Source organism: Apaloderma vittatum, unplaced genomic scaffold (assembly GCF_000703405.1).
Source record: "Apaloderma vittatum isolate BGI_N311 unplaced genomic scaffold, ASM70340v1 scaffold5327, whole genome shotgun sequence".
Taxonomy (NCBI): Eukaryota; Metazoa; Chordata; class Aves; order Trogoniformes; family Trogonidae; genus Apaloderma; species Apaloderma vittatum.
The window spans coordinates 5,398-29,854 of record NW_009724406.1 but is presented as its reverse complement, the minus strand read 5'-3'; the positions used below and the strand labels follow the sequence as shown (position 1 = coordinate 29,854).

The 24,457-nt window shown below is 43.8% G+C and overlaps 1 protein-coding gene across 1 annotated transcript in view; it reads left to right on the top strand.

The window, feature by feature from the left end:
- The window catches only part of FNDC3B (fibronectin type III domain containing 3B), a 92,650-nt gene extending 79,560 nt beyond the window's left edge, over window positions 1-13,090 (top strand). The window contains exons 22-24 of the mRNA XM_009872469.1: window positions 3,016-3,182; window positions 6,700-6,827; window positions 12,257-13,090. Of these exons, the coding sequence (XP_009870771.1) occupies window positions 3,016-3,182; window positions 6,700-6,827; window positions 12,257-12,568 (607 nt within the window). The 3' untranslated portion in view covers window positions 12,569-13,090. The remainder of the gene's footprint in view (window positions 1-3,015; window positions 3,183-6,699; window positions 6,828-12,256) is intronic.
- Window positions 13,091-24,457: the final 11,367 nt, after the last annotated feature.

The window sequence follows — 24,457 nt, the reverse complement described above, 5'->3', positions numbered from 1 at the left end:
CTTGCTTTAGACAGCTTCTAATGGATGCAGACAACACAGAAGGAGTTTGCAATCACGCTGATTGATTCAGCTGGAAGTTTGCCGCGATCCTTCAGCAGAACGCCCTGGAGACTGGAAAAAGATTGTGGGATACATTGCCCCGAGTCTATAGTCATCTATAGCAAGTAGCTATACAATTTTAAAAAATAACAGAAATATCTGGAGTAGTATAAAGTACCTACTGTAGACATGATGAGAATACTACTTTGTCAACAAGTCACTAGTATTTTGAAGTTTAAATGTTTCACTTTCCTTATGTTTCTTGCCTCATGATGTGCATCTTCAAACACGATTACAAAGTGTCCTCGTTTAAGCTAAACAGAACCAATTCTATTAAGGAGGGAGGGGAGCTTAGAGAGTGTCTGTCGGTGTCTCGTGGCCAGCCCAGCCCTAACCTGCGACACACAGCGTTGTTGTGGTAAAGCCTAAGAGCAATTGAATTTGATTGACTTATCGTCCTTTCTTCTTCCAGTTTTGGAAGCCCTCTTTCTTCAAAGGTGGTTGAACCTTAGAAGTTCGTGTGCTTCCGTTAGCTTTGTTTACTGAACACTGGTGCAAGCTTTTCCGTAATAGGTTTTGCTTTCATTACAGATACTTTTTTGAGATAATGAAGTAAAAGGGGTTGAGATGGAGGCTGGATGGGTGTATTAGTCCAGTTCCCAAATGACAGGAGGAGCTCAGGCGTTTTGCCAAATTGCTTTTTCGGTGTTATGACACCTTAGTCATCTTCGAAAGGTGAAAGTGCAGTTGGAGGTCTAAGCCATCAGGATTCACCATATGACTACGTCGAGCAGGTGTACTGTATGCCCAAAGTGAGGTGTGGGTGTGCTTGTCTGTTAGCTGGTAAGGTAGATTTATCCTCCCTTGCTTACCCAGCTCCACAGATGACTACAAAGAGGGAATTAGTCTAAAATTGCACCTTTTCTTTACTATCTCTGTTGCTCTTGGGTCAGGGTCCAAGACAAATCTCTCCACTTCTCTGAGCACTGCAGTGGTTTCAGAGCCAGCTGCCTGATGGAGCTACAAGAAGTGGAGAGGGAGAGAGGGATGGTAGTCTTGTCTCTTCAGGCTTAATGCTGTCCTAAATACATGTGCTTTGTTTATCACTCCGTGAGTCCAAATAATATCTGTTCCGTGAGAACAAGTCTGTGGCAGACTTGAAACATGCCATAGCTGCTTACATGAGCCTCAAAAATATGGGATAGCAGGCAGTCCTTGAAACTGTAGAAGCGTAAGATTGAAAAAATAAATTCTTACTTGGAAATGGACTCTAAAATCTCCACTTAAAAACTTGTGGGCATAGATTTGATTCCCGGTCAAGGTGAGGGCCTCACTAAAACTCAGTGGGAGTAGTAAATCACATTAGTCCTCAGAGTACATTTCCAGCAATTTAAATTACCTGAACATTTCTTTTTATTACAGATGATTCTTGATCTCTCTGTTTGTACTTCTGTGGATTTCAACCACAATGTACTATAAATTGATTTCTGTCCCCGAGAGCTAATGACAGACCCAGTTTCTTTGAAATGCTCAGATTGGTTATACTGTGTATCTCATGCAACGCCAGAGGATAAAGCGAGTGCCTAGATAGGGACATCAAAAACAAGTCTCTTTGTTGGCTTCCTGGTGATGTAAAATCCCCTGAAATTGTTTCAGGTATTTGAATAAGTGTACTAAATCATCAAAACACCTGTGTGATCCTGTGCGGTGAATGTTGTGTTCTTCAGATTCAGGACTGTTGTAAGACCCTGCTCCCCCGCGGAGGCTCAGCAGGTGATGCAAGGTGCTGGGTGCTGCCTCTTCCTTTACCCGTTGTGCTCAGCACCCAGAGGGTCAGGGTCTTGGTTAGAAATTGCCAGCTAACGTACGGCTGTCACTGAAAAGCATTTATCTGAACAGAGCAATTGAAAATAGAGGTCAGATTCTCTCCAGCAGCTGTACTTTTTCTTTTTTTTTGTAAGATATGTGACATTGATTTTCTTCTGCGTTACAATGTTGGACAAGTTTGTGTGTGCTGATGTTTGGTTTTGTCAGTGGAAGTATTTTGGAAGTCGCTTCCTTCGTGTCGTGTCTTTTCCTTCTTCTCAGCCCGCTCTCGAGCAGAGCTGCCAGTACCAGCATCCCCCAGGGCTCCTAAGCTGGAGTTCTCTTCTGTCCTCCATATCCCTCACTGTAATCCTGCTTTCTTGGACATGAGGAAGAAGTTCTTCCCCATGAGGGTGGTGAGACACTGGCACAGGTTGCCCAGAGAGGTGGTGGAAGCCCCATCCCTGGAAGTTTTTAAGGCCAGGCTGGATGGGGCTCTGGGCAGCCTGATCTAGTGGGAGATGTCCCTGCCCATGGCAGGGGGTTGGAACTAGTTGAGCTTTAAGGTCCCTTCCAACCCTGACAACTCTATGGTTCTGTTCCCAGTGCTTTTTCACTCACAGACCACCATGTGTCCCCTCTGAATTTTTGGTCTCTGCTGTTTGTCTGCCTTCTGTCTGCAAACTTTTCAGAACTGAGAAGTGTGTAATATATTGCACATATTATTAGACAATCCAGATGTTCTGATTTAAATGGAGTTACTCTGGCTCAAGATGGCACAGATGAGTGTAAGATGTGATCTTCTGAGTTCTTAATATGTGAATAAAGTCCAAATCAAGCAATGAGGTTCTTATTTAGTCTTTATTTAATTTAATCTTGTTTTAAATATACTTTTAAACGAGCTGTGCACACAGTGTATTGCAGCAGAACATGGGTTGAATCCGTTTTGTTTACCAGGTAGTGGGAAATGCATTAACAGATGCTTTTCCTAATAATTCTGTGAACATCTGCTTTCCCTAACCTACTAGTCATTGTTAGTGTGTTAATAACATACCATTTTTATACTTGCCTTTAACAGCTCTGCCCGTTTTCACAGTACGGATACCTCACACCGATATGTGTAATAGCCACTCCAGTGTAACTATATTTTCTCGCTTTTATTGTTTCCAGGTTTATTCCGATTTATAGGGGCCCGAGTCACACATACAAGATCCAAAGGCTGACAGAATCCACTTGTTACTCCTTCAGAATACAGGCAGTCAATGATGCTGGGGAGGGACCTTTCTCAGAAATATGTACCTTCTGCACAACTAAGTCAGTCCCACCTGCAATCAAAGGTATGTAACAGATTTATTTTTTTCCTTTTTACAAATAATGTGTAATTACATGAGTAATGGGTAAGTGTGCAGCGAGTCTGTAAGGGTTAACATAAGCATGCAATAACAAGCGAAAAATCAGTTTGTGCTCCTTGTGTGTTTCTGTGGGCTGGGAAGTTACCTTGTGGTGGGAAGCTAAATTGTCACCAAAAAGTCATGTAAACAATATAAATATTATACCAACTGCTGTTATTATACATAAACCCTTAAAGTGCTGCTGCTAACAACAGCGTTTAACAGGGGATTGCTCTGGATTACCGCAGCACTTCTGTAAGAGATTAACAGCTGTAGTGTATATGTGTCCCTAGAAACTTAAGCATTAGCAAAATTTAATATTGTTTTTATTTATATAGCTAATGTTCAGTGTAGAACTTCAGAGTTTATTTTTCCTTAAATGTATAAAATTAACTGTGATACTTCACATATGTAAAGCCTTAGGTTTAGAACTCAAATAGCACGTGTTCCACTGGAAAAACAAAATTAAATGAAGTTTTATAATGAAATGTCTCTTACCGTGTGTGAATTCTGGCATAAGTAATTTTACTCCTTCTTCCCAAGGAGAAGTGTTACAAAGGCAGTGGATTCACTGTATCGACTGTCAGAGAAACTGAGCTGAAATCAAATGCACCCTTTTTTCCCGTGTGCTGAACCCTCCTTTGCCAGGCAGTACCATCTACTGCGAGAAGCAGCAACTGTTGGTTTGTCAGAGAGTTTCCGTTCTCTCCACTCTAGTTAACATCTGGCTTTGGTGACTTTGACACCGTTCGTGATCAGGGATTCAGAGGAGGGAGAACAGTGCTGGGATGTAATTTCCCTAGTCCCTAGGTTTGTTGCTCCGATGCACCCTCAGGAAGATCAACGCTCTGGAGTGCAGAGAGAACACAGGGAGGCTGACTTTGCCACGCTGAAATCAGCGTGTGTGAGAATCCCACCTTTGCTTCTACCTGGGTATCCCCGGGGTTTGGACATTGGCTTCAGCGCTCGTTCTGGAAGAAGAAATCTCTTTGTGCTTGGTGCCACCACACTCAAGGGTAAACACATACTTAACCAACAGTGAATTGTCCCGATTCGCTCTATTACACACTAGTAAGATAGCGTTGCCCAGCAAAGCGGATGTTCGGGATGGAGCAGGCTGGTGTCAGGGTTGGTGGCCGGGAGGGTGTGGCTTCACCCCTGCAGCCCCCGCGAGCTGCTGGAGAGCCTGGAGGCAGGCATGCACCGATGCCGAGCCGGCGTTGCGGTTGCTTCTCTTGACTGCGCTAAGTGAATAAAACCAGCCCAATGATGCCAGCACACGCTGTAGTCACGTTTTCATTTTGTCGGACAGAAATCCATTTGATTAAATTCAGATCTCACCGAGTTATTTGGTTTGAGCTCCGTGGCTGCCTGTTTAGCTCCTGTTAAATGTGACTTGTGTCCTCGGCTGCGTATCAAGCGGCAACGGTACGGTGCAGATACCGGGTCGTGTGTAGGCTAGGGCTGCAGGTACGTGACAAAATACTGGCTGTGACAGAGAAAAGGGCACAACAAAAACTGCATTAGTGAACACTGCCGTGGGGAGGTAACACTGCAGGGAAAAAGAGATCTGTTGAGGCAAAATGGTGGTGTTGATTCCCTGCCGTGAGGAATGAATGTGATACATGAGAAACAGCACTAAGTTTATCAGAAGCACATGTTTATTCTCCTGTGATGTATTGCATTTACTCGCTTAAGTGTTGCCAACCCTAAAATAGCATTATTGTTAATGACAGTGTTTTGTGTCAGGCAAAAATCTACATGTGTCGGGGTGAGGGATGGAAGGAGGAGGGAAAATTGAGAATGTTGTTGTCAGCTGAGTTGAAGGCATCTTATCAATCTCTCAACGCTGGCAGATGTGCAGAGAGAAGCAAATGGATATTGATTACATTTGGGTCCGCATACAATTCGTGTGTTCCTCCTGGGAGGTACCAAATTAATCTAAAATTCGCATAATGTATGCAGCAGCAGCAGCAGCGTTTGTTTCTTTGATAGACTCTCCTGTTGTCTGTTTTCGTAGGGTTGGAAATCTAGATTGCCTTTAACAAGCTCATGTCCTTGCACGTGCACATATTAACCACTTGGTAAAGCGTTCAGCACTGCCCTTTCTCCCAGTTTGATTTTTCCAGTCCTGTGCTTGCTGGTTCTGCCTGATCAAGAGGTTGGTGAACGCTGCCTCAGTTGTTTCGATGCCTTCCAGTGGCAGCTGCTTCGTTGTACCTATAGGTATTCTGCTGCTGTTGGTATCTGCAAGCTTGCCATGGAGCATCGTACAGCTTCTTTTGGCTTTCGGGTGGTGAGAGATCTTCTTCCAAGGATGGCAGCATTGTAACAGCTGATAAATTGAATTTCTCTAGAGTTTTAGGAAAAGCACCAGTCAAAGCTAGAAATTGCAGGTCTGATCATCTGAATGTCAGGCTCAGAATTAGAGATGAGTCCAAGTCTTTAAAGTTACGCTTGTAGTTTTGCTTCCCAGGTTGGAATTAATCTCTAATGCAGAAGATTGTTTAGGTTCCCTTCTCACATTCCTTCACCTATTTTTCATGAATGAAATGGTTGATATTATTCCTCTCTTTCAAAGATGTGTGGCAGAGGAGGAGTATGCAGGTGTCTCCCCTGGCACAGGTGTTTGTGCAGAACTTCATGAAATTGCTACTTTTATTAATGCCGGTGTAATTCGTGGCAGGTGTTTGTGCAGAACTTCATGAAATTGCTGCTTTTATTAATGCCGGTGTAATAATTCGTGTGTTGGCTTCTGCGTTGAAGAGATCAGTGCACAGCATTGCAACCGAATTTTGAAAGTTCAGCTTTCCACTCCCACAGCTGACAGACGAGAGGTGCTCTCACAGCTTACTGTCCTGCTGCAGAAGGGATCCAGGTCCTGCAGTAAATTTAGAAGCTTGTTAATCAGCTCTAAATGTCACCCAGTTTTCTGTGGAGAGCGGTTGTTGAACTGCTTAATCAGGCAAGACTGGCCTGAAGGAAGTGAGACTTTGAGCTACTTACAAATTTTACTTCTTTTATCCAGTGTTGATGGCAATTTGATTTTTTAGTCATATAAATATGGTATGGATTATGTGCTATTAGCCCCTCTGATGTGCTGAAGCTCTCCTCTAAATGTCACCCAGTTTTCTGTGGAGAGCGGTTGTTGAACTGCTTAATCAGGCAAGACTGGCCTGAAGGAAGTGAGACTTTGAGCTACTTACAAATTTTACTTCTTTTATCCAGTGTTGATGGCAATTTGATTTTTTAGTCATATAAATATGGTATGGATTATGTGCTATTAGCCCCTCTGATGTGCTGAAGCTCTCTTTTTAAAATATGGATTATGTGCTATTAGCCCCTCTGATGTCCTGAAGTTCTTTTTTTAAAATGTTCTTGTCTATATTACAGCACAAGTAAAATGAATAACATTTCGACACAGTCTTTATATTAAATGTTTACACGTTTAATTTTATTGTAGCCCCTCGAGTGACACAGCTGGGAGGAAACGCCTGTGAAATTACCTGGGAAATGGTCCCACCCATGAAGGGAGATCCTGTTGGTTATGTTCTGCAGGTACTGGTTGGAAGAGAATCTGAGTACAAGCAGGTAGGAACGTGGTCTCCTTTTGATATTGCTGAATTGATGACATAATGGAAATGTTTTAAACATTTGTTGTGCCTCTTCCTTCTGCCATATTGAATTACACCCTATGGTGATGTGACAGGTGAACTTTGACTCCAAATTAAGGGCTATAATAGGTTTTTTTTCTCCCCTAAGGAGGGATGTAGAACATCGTTAGCTTGTTGGCATGATTTGCATTCTGTCCATAGTTAATCACTATTTCTAACTGAACTGACCTTTGAAAAGTTACAATTCTGTCCACCCATGATTTTTTCTGAACTGGCTGGTGCTAACCATTGCCTGAAGATGGGAAGATGAAGTAGGTAGATGATCTTCCTCATTCACTAAGCAAATTCCAAGACCCTCCATCACGAATTTCAGTCAAGTACACAACTTCCAATGGGTTTGTTCAGCCATCCCATTCCTGTCTAAGGTTTCACTGTGAAACTGCTGTATGTCAGCTGCCCCACAGAAAGCTCTGTCCTTTCTTGCACCGTGGAAACAAAGTGAATTAAGTTCAGGTGATCTTTCTGTCCTTGTCTTGTCTTTAACTATCACACCTCTGACTGCATGACTTGCAGTGAGCTTCATCTGTGCCCTGTCTTCTCCCTGTCCTTTTTTTCGTTGTTGCATGGATACCAAAAAAGTCAAAGTTAGGGAATGAGATATGTTAAATCTTAAATTAAATTCTTGAAAGTATGAATGAGGTAGTACTTTCTTTGCAGCTGTGAGTGCTACAGTGAATTAGTGAATTATCAAAAATAACTTAAGTAAATGCCAGGTAATTCGTTTGGGTGCTAAAGATTCAGAAACCTAACTGTTGTTTTCGTCAGGAAACATTTTTGTGCTACTATACGTAGTAAAACCTCCATGTACTATGTTGGCCTCATAATGTCAGTGGTAAGTGAATAAGTGGACTTATTTTGCCATTGCCTGATTTACAAAGTAGCCTTGATAACTTCCACACACGGCCCTAGTCCAGGTAGCCTCAGGGCTTAAAATGTTCTGGACATCCTGGGGGAGGGTTGGACATGGCTTCATGTTCCTCTAAGACAGGAGATGGCTTAGTCTTTGCAGTCAAGAAATTGTGGTATGAAAAAAACCCCAGCAATAAAGGCAATCAAAAGTACCTTCCGGGTCTTACGTTGAAGGTCGTCTTTTCTCGTGAAGCTTGTGTTTGTGTTTTCACAAGTAACTCACTAGAGGAAGCTCCTGGCTGGGATACTCAAAGCCAACACTGGGTGCTCGAAGCTGTCCCCAGGTGTTTTCCAAAAGAAGAAAAGATACTGGTAGGATACACTGCGTGTGTAAAAAATACCCCAGCATTGCACTGGGAAACCTGCTGGGGTGTGCACCAAGAGGTGGATGCTTGGGAGAGCCCAGTCGGTCTTACCAAGCTCTAATTTTTATTATTGTTTTTAGTTTGTTTCAGACTCTGTAGTCACACGGCCTCTGTGCACTCTTAATTTGTGTAAAGCTCTAAGCAGCAAAAAATTGGTTTTCCTTCTCTATTTTAAATAGCAAGCCAAAGGCACTTGAACTGGTTGAGTGCCAAAGCACGACGTTAATTGTCCAGTACACGTTGGCATTTATTAGCGCTACTTGCATTGAGTATTTTCTCTGCCTCCTGATGCCAGTTGTGTTTCAGGAGACAGGGCACATACTTCCCTTCTGTTGGGGTTTTTCAGTGCAGCCCACCGTGTGAAAGATGATCAGAGGGACTCTTGTTTGCTCTGCTTAGGAGACAAGGGTGTCCCCACAGCTCGTCAGGGTTTCTGAGCATTTCAACAGTGGAGTGAAGCCGATTTTGAGTTTGGATAAAATAATAAGGCAGCTTCTTCAAGCGAAATCTGTCAGATGACTTAGAAGAAATTAAACCTTTCAAGCGGGCATGCTCTCTAAAGAGATTGAAACTTCCCTTTGATTCTTGATCTTCTTATCACCGTACAAAATGGGCTTTTATTAATTATTAAATACACTGGTCATTGCAGTGAGTATCTTCCATTTTCTGGTGTGGTGCTCATAGGGCAATTGTGGCTGTAATTTTTATGATTTGGAAAAGATGGAGAGGGGGTTGGAATTATTTAAAGGCATCAATGAAATGAGAAATGCTTGCCTACAGGAATTCTCTGAGCTGTCTGTCTTGATCAGTAGGATCGAATGCCGTAAGAGGCTTGAGCAGCAGCTTGTTACTTGTGATGATATTTTCAGAGAGGGAGGCAGGCAAAAAAAAAAGCTGGTTTTAGGAAGTGATCAGTTGGGTAGCGTCTTGGAGTTGTTGGCCACCAAAGCATGATGTGCTACGTATAAAAACCCCAATTATATTTGGATTCAGATCGGTTTAACCAGTTTAAAGACCTTATACACAGCTGTATTTATTTTTCCTCTGTTGTGCGTGTGAAGTCCATTCACAGAGTGTAGCTGTGTTCACAACCGGCTGCTGAAAGAAGTGATCTCCACCACCGTCCTAGCTCTAGTGTGGAAGCTATTTTGCCTTTATCATCAGTGAATAATAATTCATGTATCCAGTGTGCTTTTGACCATTTTTCAAGATTTTGTGGATTTTTTTAAAGGTGCAGTCTTGAGACTGTACTGGCTGTACTTGAGACTGTCTGGCCTTGTTCTGAGAAATGCTATTAGGCAGCTGGTTTGAGTGGACTTGGTCATCTACATTTATTAGACTGTAATGAAGATGCAGGTCTTTGATTTAGCCAAAGTTAGCCTCCAGTTGCACTCGTACTCATCACTCTGACAGAGCAAAACAAGTAAAAACACCAATTAACTGGACGGGTTTTTTCAATGCAAAGACAAGTTGTGTATATCATAGAATCGTAGAGTTGTCAAGGTTGGAAGGAGCCTTAAGAATCATCTAATTCCAACCCCCTGCCATGGGCAGGGACATCCCCCACTAGATCCGGCTGCCTAGAGCCCCATCCAGCCTGGCCTTAAAAACTTCCAGGGATGAGGCTTCCACCCCCTCTCTGGGCAACTTGTTCCAGTGTCTCACCACCCTCATGGGGAAGAACTTCTTCCCTTTTTCATTACTCACTTGACCTACATTTACGTGCTCAACACATGCAACTTTTCTTCATGTGATCGTTTTTATTTGGGAGTAAACCAAAGCATTCACCACCTACGAGGTGTGGCGTTGATGCTGGAGGGGATGGAGGGCAGTCGCCCACCACAGGTGAGCGTAGAAGTGGAATTGCCGTTGGAAAACAGAGTGACAGAGATGTTCTTGGCACGAGGTGTGTTTTGCAAACAGATGTTTCAACCTTCATGTTCTTTTTACAGACAGCTAGAGCACTTGTGGTTTTGTTTTCCCTGCAATTACCGTATTTCTGTAACTCACTGACTCACTTCTCATTCCTGTTGGGAAGACAAGCGAAGGCGACAAGAGGCAAGAGTGCATAGATGTGCTTAATCGCAAAGTTTTACAGTTTGAATTTGTTGTCTTCCTGTCACTTGAGCTAGAGTGAACTTTCTCTGAATGCTGAGGAAGACGACATAATTTTGTTTAAACAGTGCTTCTTGATTTATGCCTTGGGGCCGAGGAGCACGAGCCACTTAGAGGATTTCTACTCAGTCTTGAAACTCAGAGTCACCGTCACTCAAACTGTGTATGGAAAAACGGGAATTTTAAAAGGAGGGAAGAGAGTGAATGAAAGGAAAACCTTAATCTTTTGTCCCAGACTTTCTCAAGAAATCAGCGACAGGCTTTTTAACTGAGGGGTGAGTCTCGGGGGCAAGCGTGGGCAGGAAAGCTGGACTTGCTAAGTGACCCTTAGCTGAGCATGTCTCTTCCATTTCCTCCTCTCTTGCTCACTCCAGGGGAACGCAGAAGTCTCTGGTGGCTCAGGTTTAGTTTCGCTCTTGTTACCCTTTTCTCAGTCGACTTCTTTCCTCCAGGAGGGCAAGGATGCTCTTAGCCTTCTGCTCCAGCAGCACGGCGAAGGGAACCGGACACATGGGCAGAGGAAGAAGTAGCTGAAGTTGAGGATGTGTTGTTTTTTTTCCAGCAGACACAGGCACTTTGTGATGTTTTTTGTTTCACAACCAACCGGTTTGAACAACTCTCCATTATGTAAATTGTTGACTGGTTATTTGTTTTCAGAGCTTATAAATGTTTCCCGTGGTCTTTTTCCATTTAAATCACAAAAACTGTCTCTTGGATACTCAGTTATCTCTTTTCTTTCTCATATTGTGACTCACACTCTCCAAGTCATGTGAAGCCTACATTTGATTAACATAAATACTTGATGGGTTTGGATTGCTAAAGAACAAAAATGCAATGCAACCAAGAGGAGCTTTTTTGTGTCTTAATAATAAGTTATTGTTTCCACAATTCTGAAAGTGTGATTCCTGGCGAGGTTGCTGACTCTCGAGAGAAATGTGAGGGCAAGTATATTAAAATAATATTTGTACCCAATTTTACAATTACACAGTGAATGTCTTCCAGTAACGTTAGTTTGCAGGTTTTCTTCCTTCTGGGGCCACATGCGGTGCTTATGTCTTAGGCCTGTTTAGGCACAGAGTCACGTTCTAAGAGTACAGAAATACGTTTGTAGTGTCTATCACACTCACAAAAGACAAGTGTGCTTTGTGCATATTGTCTGAAGTCTTGTCTATCCTTATGTGCATGGATTCTGTTGAAAGCTGTATTGAGACCTCTCATGGTTGGACATCTCTTACCTAGTCCTCCACGTGCCTCTCTTTTGCCAAAACCTCCACTGATCTAGTGAGGTCCTTACCCTGAGACCTGCAGAAGCGTCGCCTTAAGGGACGTGCATTTATAGAATCACAGAATCATAGAATAGTTTCAGCTGGAAGAGACCTTGAAGATCATCGAGTCCAGCCTTTGTCCCAGCCCTATCGACCCACTAAACTGTGTCCCCTAATGCAACATCTAGTTGTCTCTTAAACACCTCCAGGGACGGTGACTGGGCAGCCTGTTCCAGTGGCTGACAACCCTTTCAGTAAAGAAATTCTTCCTAAGATCCAGCCTGAACCTCCCCTGGCGCAACTTAAGACCATTTCCCTTTGTCCTATCACTCACCACTAGCGAGAACAGCCCATCCCCTGCCTCTCTACAACCTCCTTTCAAGTAGTTGTAGAGAGTGATGAGGTCTCCCCTGAGTCTCCTCTTCTCCAGGCGAATCAGCCCCAGATCCCTCAGCCTTTCCTCATAAGACTTATGTTCTGAGCCCTTTACCAACTCGGTCGCCCACCTCTGTGCCCTCCCCAGCACCTCCACGTCCCTCTTGTAGTGAGGGGCCCAAAACCGGACACTTGACCTGACTTTCTGTCTCAAACCCTTGCAAAATCTTTCCTCAATCGGCCAGTGCCGTGAACGGAGGAGGGGGAGGGGGTTGTCTTGCTCTCTGTGTTTGACTGCCCGCTGTTTTGTTTTCAAGGTGTACAAGGGAGAAGAGACCACGTTCCACATCTCAGGCCTTCAAGTCAACACAGACTATCGGTTTCGCGTCTGCGTCTGCCGCCGGTGCTTGGATACCTCACAGGAACTGAGTGGACCTTTCAGCCCATCCGTTGCCTTCGTGCTTCAGCGAAATGAGATCATGCTTGCGGGAGAAATGGGAAGCATAGATGATCCCAAGATAAAGAGCATGATTCCTACTGACGAACAGTTTGCAGCCCTCATTGTTCTTGGCTTTGCAAGTTTGTCGATTATATTCGCCTGTATATTACAATACTTCTTTATGAAGTAGAGAATTCAATGGGAGTTTGAGATACAAATTTAACTAATGCTACGCATTATAATCCACACATTTATTCAGATATTCCTTTTTTTTTTGAAATCCTTTTGTTCTACCATACATTTTATATACTTCTCTTGTTTTTACAGTTCTAGCTTGAAGAAAGATAAATCAGTGTTTTGATGCACCTTTTTGAAATTCAAAACTAGGAAATGGTCAAACTGGAGAAACAAGCAAACCAGATACCAAAAGCAAGATTTTATTTTTTTTTCCTTCACAGTTTCAAAAATGTCACCGATTTGCCTTTTCAACATTGGTTTGATCTTTTTTTCACTGAAGTTCGTACAGACTCTTATTTTATCTTATTATTTAGGAAATTTTAATCATGGGTCACCTTTTTGTCTCTTCTTTTTCTTTCCAAACCTTAGTCACCAGTGTGTTTAGCGGTGAGACTAGAATACGGTGTTAGTCAACAGTACCAGGTTTTCCTTGAACAGTATTAGCAATGTTGCCTATGAATTATTCACTACGTTTGCCCCCGTTTTTTCGAGATAAAATGTCGTTACTTTAACTGTTTAGTTCATTTAAATCAGAACAATATCCTGCAGCTGAAAAACCTTTTTTAGTTATCAGTTATTTTTACAGTTACAACACTATAAACTGCCTGTATAAGAAATCAAATAACCAAACTGCGTATAAATTATGAAGCGTTAGAGATTTTTTTTGTCATTGTTTTTACCATTTTGATTCCTAGCAGTAATTTTAAGTAAGAGGGCATTGTGCAATAGTTAGTTATTCCCATGTTCAGCTATTTAAAAGCTGCTTTAACTTGTCTGTTTGTCACTGTATATAACTATTCCTAATCTAATACTAGATATTATTCTATTATGTTCAGCCTGATTTATATTATTCGAGCTGGTGACAGCTTTACTGCCTCTACTGAATTAGGTAAGATTTACACTCAATGGAAGCAAACTTTACTGTCAGTTGACCTTTTTTTATTATTCTTATATGTATTTTTGGAGGGGCATCCACTCTATGTAAGATTCTTGGAGGTATCAGAAGCTAGATCTGTTTATTTTAAATACCTTAAATGGGTGTCTACACTATTCTTACCACAGGGCTAATTGAAATAACTTGGTATATGGCAGAATTCTGACGAAAGTCCTGCAGAGGAATAGTCCCTGCTCTGATGGGAGCATCCCTCCCTGCCGGCCCCTTCCCAGACCCACGTTTTAATCCATCGAGATACTAGATTTTTAACTCTTGAGTCATTGGGTTATTTATATTAAGTCAACATTGTGCGAGTACCTCAGGGACAGAAATGAGCTGGAGGTGCAAATAGATTCCAAAAGGGTGCAACAGACACAGTGTATTTCCCTGCCTCTTGTTTTTGTATATTTTTGCTACTTGGTTTAGCTTTTGTCCTAGCTATTTTGTGCTCTGTCTTCATCGTCTAAGATTCAGTGTCCTGTACTAGCATATAATAGTCCCTTAACCAAAGTAATGGGGAAAAAACAACATTATTTTTGTTTTAGGTTTATTTATACTATATACTGCATACAGTACTTTAAATACCAATTACAGTGCAATCTTTTATTTATTGTAAAAAAAAAATAAAAAATAAAAAAGTGTACTTATGTACTAATCCCCCTCCCCACCCTCCCTTTAGCATGTTATATTTTGTCTGTTTTATACTGTTGTACTTTAGGTCAACTTTTTACCTGGCAGCATTCCTAGTATTATTAATCCTCTTACATTTTCTTGTGGTTTTGAAGATGGGAGCATCTAGTACATTAAATGCCAAAAAAAACCCCATTATCAGTGATTCAAACGTTTACATGTATCCAAAAACATAATCATCTCTGGAAAGAAAGTGCTAAGATCAATGAATTATTCTGTGTGCCTCTCTAGATGTAGCAAATATTAGAAATGTTCTGTATTTTGTTATTGACTATAATTAGTTTAATTTAGCCTTGCAAACTAATGGCATTGAGCTAAATATATATATATTTTTTTGTTTTTGCCAAAGTCATGGCTTGTCAAATTTATTTACATCTTATTTAAATTTATTTGTGATACGAAACTTTGTGACCTTGCATCTGTATTTTGTGAGCAAAGCATATACAGCTGTTTTCAATGGAGGGGAAAAGAGTGTATTTTTTAACACAGTGAGAAGACCGCTAGTTTGGAAACCCAGAAATTTGAATAGATTCCCTTTTTTTTATTATTATTATTTTTGGAATATTCTTTCAGCAGTGCTGCTATGAAATCTGAGCTTGACAACTTTTTTTTTTAAAAAAAAACTGCTTTAATTAAAAAAGGAAGAAAAAAACCATGCCTTGTTTTAGACGATTTATCAATTCTGAAAATTTGAAATACAAATGATACGAAAAGCAGCGAGTGTAGAGAAAGGCAACCAGCTACTTCTAACGAGAACGCCCAGTCCCACGCCAAGGTTAGCAGAGCCAAGTATTCTGGAGGAGTTGGGACCAGGCCCTAAGTCAGTTAATTCGATGATGTTCTAGTCAAATATTCTGCCCCCGTGATAGGACAAATTATCCCCGTCCTGTCCCGCGCGTCCGCGTCCCTTCTGCCTGCCGTGGGATCCAACCCGCTGCTCTCCGAGAAATCCTGAGCGACAGCGAAAACCAGAAGGTAGAATGAAACACTAAAATATTTAAAACCCGCATGGAAGGAGAGAGTTTGGGGTATTTTATATATCGCTCTGCCTTTTTCTTTAGGAACTTGAAATGTTTTCTAATCCTGTTCGTTGGCTACGGTGGCTCAGTATTCAGTGTCACAATTGAGAAGTGCCCTAACTGAATGTGTATGAACCTTATCCTTGCACAGTTCTTTAAATTGAAAAAATAAAATGTTTTTACCTCACTACGGGAACATACATTCCAAGCTTTTCAACTTTAAAGAAAAAAAAAAAAATCATAAGTTTTCTTGTATTGTAAATTTTAGACAATTTCATATGCATTGTATTAAAACTGCCATATCAATTTTAATGTATAGATTTTGCAAATACTACACTATGTATGTAAGACTTAACTGTATCTGTAGTGTATATGTAATATATTTATGCCCAATAAATGTTTTAATTCTTTCTGATATTACCAGGAGTTTTCTTCATTGAAAAATCCAGTATCCAGTGTCTGGGAGGTCAGCGGAGTTGCTGCAGCCTGAAGCAGGAACGGGAGCCCCGAATTTAACTCGGGATGTTCCCGAATTGGGATAATTTTGTGTTACCCACTGCTGGCGCAGTTTGGGGCGGAATCTTTTCTTAGGCTGAGCTAAATACACTGCAGGTTGCTTCTTTAGCCCCGGACTTAGCTGTGCCGAGCACCTGAAGGCTGTTTTGACCTAAACGTCATCCAGGTGAATGCCCGATTCTTCTCATTTTTACTGGGTTTTGTAGCCTCCCGTTCCTACTCGTCGCTCGGAAATCGAGAGCTCTGACCCTGCCCCTGGCAGGGCTGGTGTGCAGCCACCGAAAGTTTATAGAACTCATCTTAAAGTCAGGTTTCTGTGGTGTTTTAATCACTTCTTTTAAATGGCTTGTGTGAAGGATGGTAAAAGTATACCTAGACTTGTTATCTTTTCCTAGTTAAACCTCAAAATGTCAGTGTTCCACTTTTTTTGTTGATTATGTGCAATTACTCACAAAGAATTAATAAGTGTACGTGTTTCTTGGCAAACATGGTTTGGTTTTTAAACAGCTTTTCTTCTTCAAATCACTGCATCAATACAACCTTGTATTTGTTTGCTTTTTTAATTACTGCAATTTACAATGTGAGCGGGTTTTTCCTAAGGAAATACGGTAATTTTTTTCACTCAGTTACTCAGCTTTTTTGTTTTTCATTATTTATTTAAGCAGTGTTTGACAAATCAACCTCTTTACCAACATCTTTTAGATCTACCTGTAGGTCAGTAATCAGCACTTCGGTATCTGAAGAGGCCTTTTGTTTTCAGTAGCCCCTGGTTTACATGTTGCCAAGGGCATCTGCAGAAGTGACGGAGGATGCTTAAAGCCCCTGAGAGTTGAAGAGGATTTAGGTATTTGCTGTCTGAGCTCTGGATGTTGTCTTGTAACGCTGTAACCCACAGGTTGGGTGCAGAAGTACTGGGTCCCTTTCCCGCCAGGCAGAGCGCAGGGAGGTAGCACCAAGTTTCAAACAGATATTGTTTTGCACAGAAATACAGAGCGAGTCGTAGCCATGTGTTCCCCAGCATCTCTTGCCATCTTGTACCTGCTGGGAGAAAACTATCTGTTTTGATAAGTTGTGAGAAGGAGCAGGGGCTCGTATTTTTAGGTATTTTTGTGGCCTTTCGAACAGCCTCTCTGGGCTGGTGCGGTGGCTCGACGTGGACTGTGGCACATCTTGCAATTTGAGCAATCTCCAGCTCTGCCGGCTGCAAAGCCCGGGCACCGGCTTGGCGGCTGCTGTTTCTATAGCAGCAGCAATTCCCTCTCCTCGGTAATCAAAGAGCTCGTTAAAAACCATCAACAGGTAGAATTTGTTTTGCTTTTGCCTTCAGTCACTTAAGCTCAGAGTGTGTCTGGTTCGGTGGAGGAGAGTTGAGCCCCTTTTAAAGAGGGGGGGCTCTCAGAGAACCCAGCGTGTTTCGAAGGCAGGCAGGATCTGGTGGTAGCGTCGATCCGTGTTGTTCACCTTCCGTCGAGCTTGTCCTGCCAGACTCCTTCAAGGCTTTGAATGTCAGGAGATGCTCAGGTTGAGCCTGCTATAAATAGCACTTGCCTAAAGGGAGGTAGATCTTCACTCCAGCCTCTGTGTCAGGGGATCAAGGTTCTTCCTCCTGCCCCTCTTGTCTCGAAGCATACTGGAGGGATTTGCAAATGCCCCTGAAAAACTAAATACTTGAAAACCTCCAAGTGAGAGGCCCTCGGGCCGTGCTGGAGAGAAAGCATTGCCCGAGCTGCTCCTGCCCAGAGGGCCGGGGGGTCAGCGTGGCCCATGTTCTCCACCAGGTGGGAGTTACTTCTCAGTAACTACTCAAGTAATACTCAGTTCTCAACTTAGCTGACCTAACCTGAGGTCTCCTGTCACTGACAGGTTTGCAGCAGGAGAATTGTCCCCTGGGGAATGTTGCTTTTCTTGTCTGAACAAGAAGGGGGGATGGTGACACCCTGCACGCCGAGCCTGATGGAAACTCAGCGTTTCGTTACGGCTGTCGGCTGAGTGAGGCTGTTGCGAGGTGGTTGGGATCTGTGGGGAAAGGGCGGCTCCTCTTTCCGTGTGGGACCGGGAATGGGGCAGGGAAGAAGGTCCATCAGGGCCTCGAGTTGTGGGTCGTTTGGGAGAAGCGACTCCAGCCTGTGTCCGTCTCTTAACGGGCGATTTAATTCATCCATTTTCAGCTGCCCCCATGTGTTTTTGTTCCTTTTGCTGAAGTCTGAGGTTGCAGGTGACACGTGGGAGTTAAACCGGCACAAAGTGGTGGGATGAGCCCTGATGCTCACCAAACGCTCACCACCTGAATCTCCGCACTGCCGGGAAGGTGATGGAGCTGAACTGCTCGGCTCCTGCTGGACCAAAACCTCTTTTCTCTGCTATTTGGGATTAAACAAGTGGCACAAAAAGAGACCTGTTTGCATTTTCTCCAGCTACAACCTAATCTTTACCCCTTCGTGTCAAGCCTAAACGGGTCCTTTGAGATCCCAGCAAAATTTGAGCAGTTTATGGACTAGGGAGATGGGGTGAATTCCCCCCCACCGGCAGCAATGGCACCTGCGTGAGCTGGGTGGTTTTGTTAGACCTCTCTGCACCCAGAGGTATTGGAGGACAGTTATAAAGAAATTATCGTGGAAATGTGATGTATAAATTGTATTTCCTGTGCAAATATTTTTCTAGAACTACAGAATTATTGCAGAATTCATGATGTACTGTGATTTATTGAACTGGTGTATAATTATATTCTCTGTCCTTAATATTCACCTGCCTTGGAGTGAAGATATAAATGTCATCCCTTACTCTTCTCAGAAATGAGAACCACAAGCGAGTAGGGAGGAGGATATGGACATTTTGTTTCAGTGTTTTTATGGCTGAGTAGAAAAGACAGCTAAGATCCCTTGAAAAGGGCTATTTCATCAGTATTGTGTTTAGTAAGTTCTGAACAATTGCATCTGCTTCTGCTCTTGACAATTTGCCCTCTCACAGTGCACGGATTCTTGGCTGAGGTTTCACAAGATGCTTTCAAACACGCTGGATTAGCCTCCTATCAGCTGCCATTTAGGTGAATGTGCTGTTATTAGTTTGAGTAGTTGTATTTATTGTACTAATTGCTGGCCTAGGTGATATTGCATGCAATCAAAACTATTTTTAGGTCTACTAGCACAGTTAAATAACTGCTTGGGTCAGTGTGCTCAGTGGATGTCATTTCTTGGTAGTTTTGTTAGCTCATCCCTCTCACTTTTCTGTCATAGGAAAGCTATTATTCTCTACAAATGAATCACAACAAACAGTAGGGATGCAGAAGTCTCACGAGGATTAATGTGAACAGAGTTGTGAAATTCACCCTAAGCCAGTGCAAATATTGTCTTTATTAATTTATAACCCAAGCGTCCTTTCTTTCCACAAACTGCTTGCGACCCGGTCGTGGTGTCCTGGCTTGGGAGGGCTCTGCAGCCCTCCCTGCGACGTGGCGGGGTTCAGCACACGGAGGAAAAAGTGGATCTGAGCATTCAGCAGGGGTGAATATTCCCCAGGATGCTGCTGCGTGGGCTTTGCACGGTGCTGGGTGAGCTCACAAACTGGGTCCGTATCAGCGCTTAAGCTGCTGCTGCTCCTGCCTTTGCCTTTGCTCCAAGACGGGGTTGGGAGTTGCCTCTGCGCGGTGTCGCCCTGTCTCATGTCCTTGTTTGAAGTGTGATGTGACCGACTTCAGTGTTTTGAAATCAAGAGCATTACAGCTGTGCAAACCTCTGCTTATTCTCTCACTTTTGTGAGGAAGGAGCCACTGCTGTGATCCGAGTGTACCCGAAATGTTGATAAAAACACCGAGGTGCCATTGGCTGGGCAGAAAACGTACCCACATGTGAGCACGAATATTGGCTTGACTGTTGGTGAGAATTCGTAGTATGAGGTTGTGTTGTCTTTTGAAAATTGGTGTGCTAAAGCTTTTTTTCATCTCTGCGCCTGGGAGCTTGTCGTGCCGCGGGCTCAGGGCAGAACAGGCTCGTGCTGTGAGATTCCCTGCCCGCCCGCCCTAATGAGGGATGATTTGCAGCACCGGGTGGTTTGTGCGAGGAGGCTGTGCCGGGGAGAACAATGTGAATAAAGGCTTGGAAACGGCCATGCCTTTTCTTTCTCAGAGGCAGCGCTGCGATCATGTGAAAATCAATTGGAACACGAGAAAAAGGGAAAGGGAGTAAAGCTCATTTGATCAAATGTTGGTAGAGCATCTCCTGTGCCCTCAGAGCAGCCTCTGAAGTTGAGCTCCGGCTACTTTATTTCTCAGAGCGACTTTGCTTTATGGATGTGTCACCAAACCTTCATTTTGCTCCCAGTGAGCAAGCGTGGAGAGCAGTAAAATGCCTTCATTGCAAAGTGATTTATGTCCAAGCACAGCCAGAGGAGCAGCCTGGAGTCTTCCAAAAGGTTGTATTTGCGCACCAAACAAGAGAGCAGTAGACTGGCAACCAGGCAGCGTTCTCTTCAGATGCCATTTAGGAGTTGGTACCGTTCTGGTGAGGGGCAGTGCTGGGGTCGAAGCACTAGTCTCACCACTGATTTGAGATTTGGCCCAAGGAATAGGGTTAATGAGGGTCTCTGAATTTTGCTCCTACTTGAAAAGCTACGGTGGGCACCAGTCTGCGACTGAGACTGGGAAGGGCAGTTACCCACGAGCACTGGGTTTGGAAGGGAACAGAGACCTTTCCGTTGGTGAGAATGTAGAGAAAGCCTGTTAAATGCCCATCAAGTGTTTGTGTTAATCACATTCAATAATACTAATGTGCTGTATTGCGTGCTGAGCAGCAACCGCTTGTGACAAAGGCTCAATAGCAAGCAGATGTGACTGCAGAAACCTGTAAGCCTTTGCTAATACAAGGTGGATTAAATTTGTCTTTTTCTTTATCCTCTTTCGCTGTACTTGCATAATCACAATTTAGAGGTAAAAGGCAAATCATGATCTAACATTCGCTTTTTTCTTTCTTAAACAGCAGCAGTCAGGATTTCTGGAAACTGAAACTGATGTCACGAGTTTATAGAGCTGGCAGAGCTGGATCCCGTCATCTAACAAACTGCTTTGGGCACAAGTTTGGCTGAGGACATGGGACGTGAAGCCAAAACCTAGAGATTTTACCTGTCTCTCGCCGGAAATCATGTTTCAGAGTGAAAAGCCATTGCCAAGCACGTCTGTGTGAGGAAACCGTTTTGCTCCTGTGAAGTTTCTAGGTGTTTGTGCAGGGCTGGGAAGGCGTCTGCTGCGGTGCATCAGGTGGGGATGCAGGGGTGGGAGGAGATGTGCCATTGCCCTACGTGCGTGATGGACCTGCCTAAATGAACAGAGACTTCACGTTAAAGCCCAGTAAGCCTCAAGCTCCTGGGGCACAGCATGCCTTGCGGCTGGGCAGTGTGTGACTCCAGCTCATGTGCCCCACAGCAAATAGCGTAAAATAGTGCAAATCCCACCAGGGGTTCCCAAGACGTGCCAACTCCTGCATGTGCATCTGCTGGGCATGCAGCAATCCAGATCACCCAGAGGACTCTCCGGGAAGCTCCTGCACGTGGGCAGGTCCAGGGATGGGTGTAGGAGTTCACGTGCAGATACACGTCTCGCTGTGGGAGCAGGCGTTGCCTTGTCCTTAGCACCGGCTGGCTGGTTGAAGGTAGGGATGCAGAAGCAGGACGCTGGAAGCACATTCCTTGTTTCCTCCATTGACTGAGCTCTCCAGAAGCTGCAGTGTCAGCCAGAGGTTGCTTATTTCCCATCTAACACTTATCTCGGGCTACTCTGCAGAGCACAGCTTAGGAACGATGCTGGGAGGTGCCCACAGCCCCAGGAGGGAGTAACACCGAGAGGGAGCTGAATGGATCCGCACCTCGTCGCTCAGAGCCAGCCTTGTGTGAGCAAGGGGTTAAAGCCCTGAGTGCTTTAATTCCCTTTTTGTAAAATTGGGCCAATCTCCTTCACTGAAAGTCCTGAAGATAAAATCTACTCACCTGCTTTCAGCTGGGGAGTGAGGAGGGTGGTTCAGGGCGCATGGAAGCGGCACTGGGATACGAGGAGTTAGGTAAAATTTTACTCTCTTTTTTGTTTCAGATTTTAACTTGCATCTCAAGATGAGATTTACCTCCTCAAGGCCGCAGGGTTTTTGCCAATGACGCAAACCGTGCAGAAGCCCATCAGGAAACGTTGACACAGAGCAGGACCAGCTGCCTTCCAACAGGACCTTCCGATGGGAGCATCAGCAGCCGCCCTCCGTCTTGCTTCCCCACACCTCACCCAGCAGCAGACAGGGAGGGAGCACCCCAACTACAGCAAACCCATGATGGAGAGGAGGTTCCCCTGGTTATTGAGGTATCTAACAGCTGCTGCTTCAAATAGGCCTTATGCAAATGTCATCTGACACAAACTTATATAACTGCTGAATATCTATTGATGCAAAATTTGACAGGTGTTATTTTTTCCCCACTATATTTTATTTTTGGCAAGAAATACTATGGGACGTGATTTTTTGCTGGTGCACGCCTGCATCAAAGGTACTTTTCTAAAATGAATGGAGCTTTCTGGTAAAGTGCTTTTGACCCATTTCATCACCAATTTAACCTGCTGCCAAGAAATAAAATGCAGCCAAATTGTTCCCGTTTATTTGTGAAGCTGTGATACAAAATGTAGAGTTAGAAAAGCTTTTAAAAACTCGAACTGTTTAAACAATGAACCCGCAGTTTTTTCTTCTATGGGCTGTTCAAACAGAGGTCAGTGGAAACAGAAAAAATGTGTCTTATAAAGCCCTGATACTTTTTTTTTTTTCTTTCTGTCAGAACTGGCAAAGTTTGTTCCTACAGGGAAGAGTTTCCAGAAATGCCAGCCTATGGCTCAGCAGCCTGACAGAAATCTTCCTGTGCAGCCTGTGAGGGCTCTCGTCTTCCCAGCATGTAAGGCAGATCTCAAAAGCCATGTCCAGACCCAAAACGGGGTGTGGGCACTCCATGCCCTTTCAAATAGGGAAGGCTTTGAGGAGGAAGATGTCAGGAACACGAGGTGCTGCAGAAACACCCTGGGAATTGGGGAAAAATCCTTTGTCTCCGGTAGGAAGACAGGGCAGTCTGTGGGCGCTCAGCAGCTGCCACAGGTGAGACAGAATTAAACCAGTGCCAGCACCGGGGGTTTTGCCATCGCACCCTCCTCCTGCAGCATCTGCTCTGCCTGTGTAAAACCTGGTAGAGACAAGGTGGGTGGACCCCTGCCCCGTGTTACTACCTGAGACTAATTCCTGACACCTGTCTTGGATTGACTTCAGGTAGGTGTTCTTCAGTGAAAAATGTTACTGAAATCTTGATTGTGCTTTCTTTCCCCCTCCATTAAGTTATTTCTTACAACTTAGGCAACAGAGGCAAGCAATGCCAGATTCATCCACCAGTGTTCGTGGAGAGATTAGTTTATGACTCAAAAGAGAATGTTATCTAGGTGATTTTATAATTTATTTTTTCTTGTTTTCCATATAAAAGCAGCTCATTATGCACTGGTACCTGTTTGAAGCAGCAGACCCTACCCACCGTCTGGAGTCATGCCAGTAAGTGTGATGCCACTGACTTTTGCAATTCTGCACAGGTAAGTTTTAGTCCTGAAGGGAGCAAAACCTATGGATGCTGTAGTGGCAGCTGTAGGAGGGCCAGCTAGTGTGCATCAAATGCTTGAATGTTTCCTGCTGGATCTAAAATATTTTCCTGCTCGTGCAACAGTCACTACTCTTCTTTAATGAAAATGTACAGATTTCACTAGATTTGGCCAACCGTTCAGTGATTTGGAGAAACAAGTCTGCTTCCCAAGTGAGAATGGAGAAGTCCTGTCTTCCCTTCCAAAGAGCAGCCAGTCCCCTTCTTTCTGACTTTTGTGACCCCAGACTAAATGTTCTAAATCCTATTCTGTACACAAATTTGTGCAATTTCACAGTGTTGGTATAGTTGTAGTTTCTCCTGATGAAGTGTGAGATTAAGTGAGGTTGTTAGCTTGTAGTTTGTAAGCAGAAATTAAATGTGTCTCTACCCAGGGCTTTAACATTACAGTTATTTGGAGGAGAGGGAGAGAGATAGCGTGGTGGGAACCTGGTGGAGACTCAGTGCTCCGACTTGCGTGCGATCACACCAGATCCTCCACTGCCACTGACCCAGTAAGGTTATAAAGGATCTCATCACTTTATTTCTTTTTCTGTTCACATTTAATACCGCAGACACAGTCGAGATTTGAAACACATGACACTGGGTGTGTGGTCGGTTCACTTACACAGCCACGTTATTTGTGAGCTCCCGCCTACGCCATCTTTACACGACTCCCAAATTTCCCTGAGTTGCACGACATCTGCCATGGGATCTGCTCGTCAGTCAGCGAGTGAGAGAACAAACAAGGCGGACGTGGGTAGAGACGAAACGGGAGATGATCCTGTGGTGCGGCTGCTCATTTGTCCCTTCCTCTGTAGGTTCACACGCATCGAACCTGTGCTCGCTGCGAGCGCTGGAGCGGGGAGCGAGATGGGCTGAGGTGCCGCTCCGAGAGCAGCCGCCAGCCCCTGGCCCTAGCAAAGCGCTGGGTGATGTGAAAAGCACCGTATGTACAGGAGAGGCCAAATTCTTTTTTGTGTTATACCTGAGCAACACCGTCAGCTAAAGGTGGAACAGGCAGAAGATGGCCCATCGGCGTTAACAGGAGTCT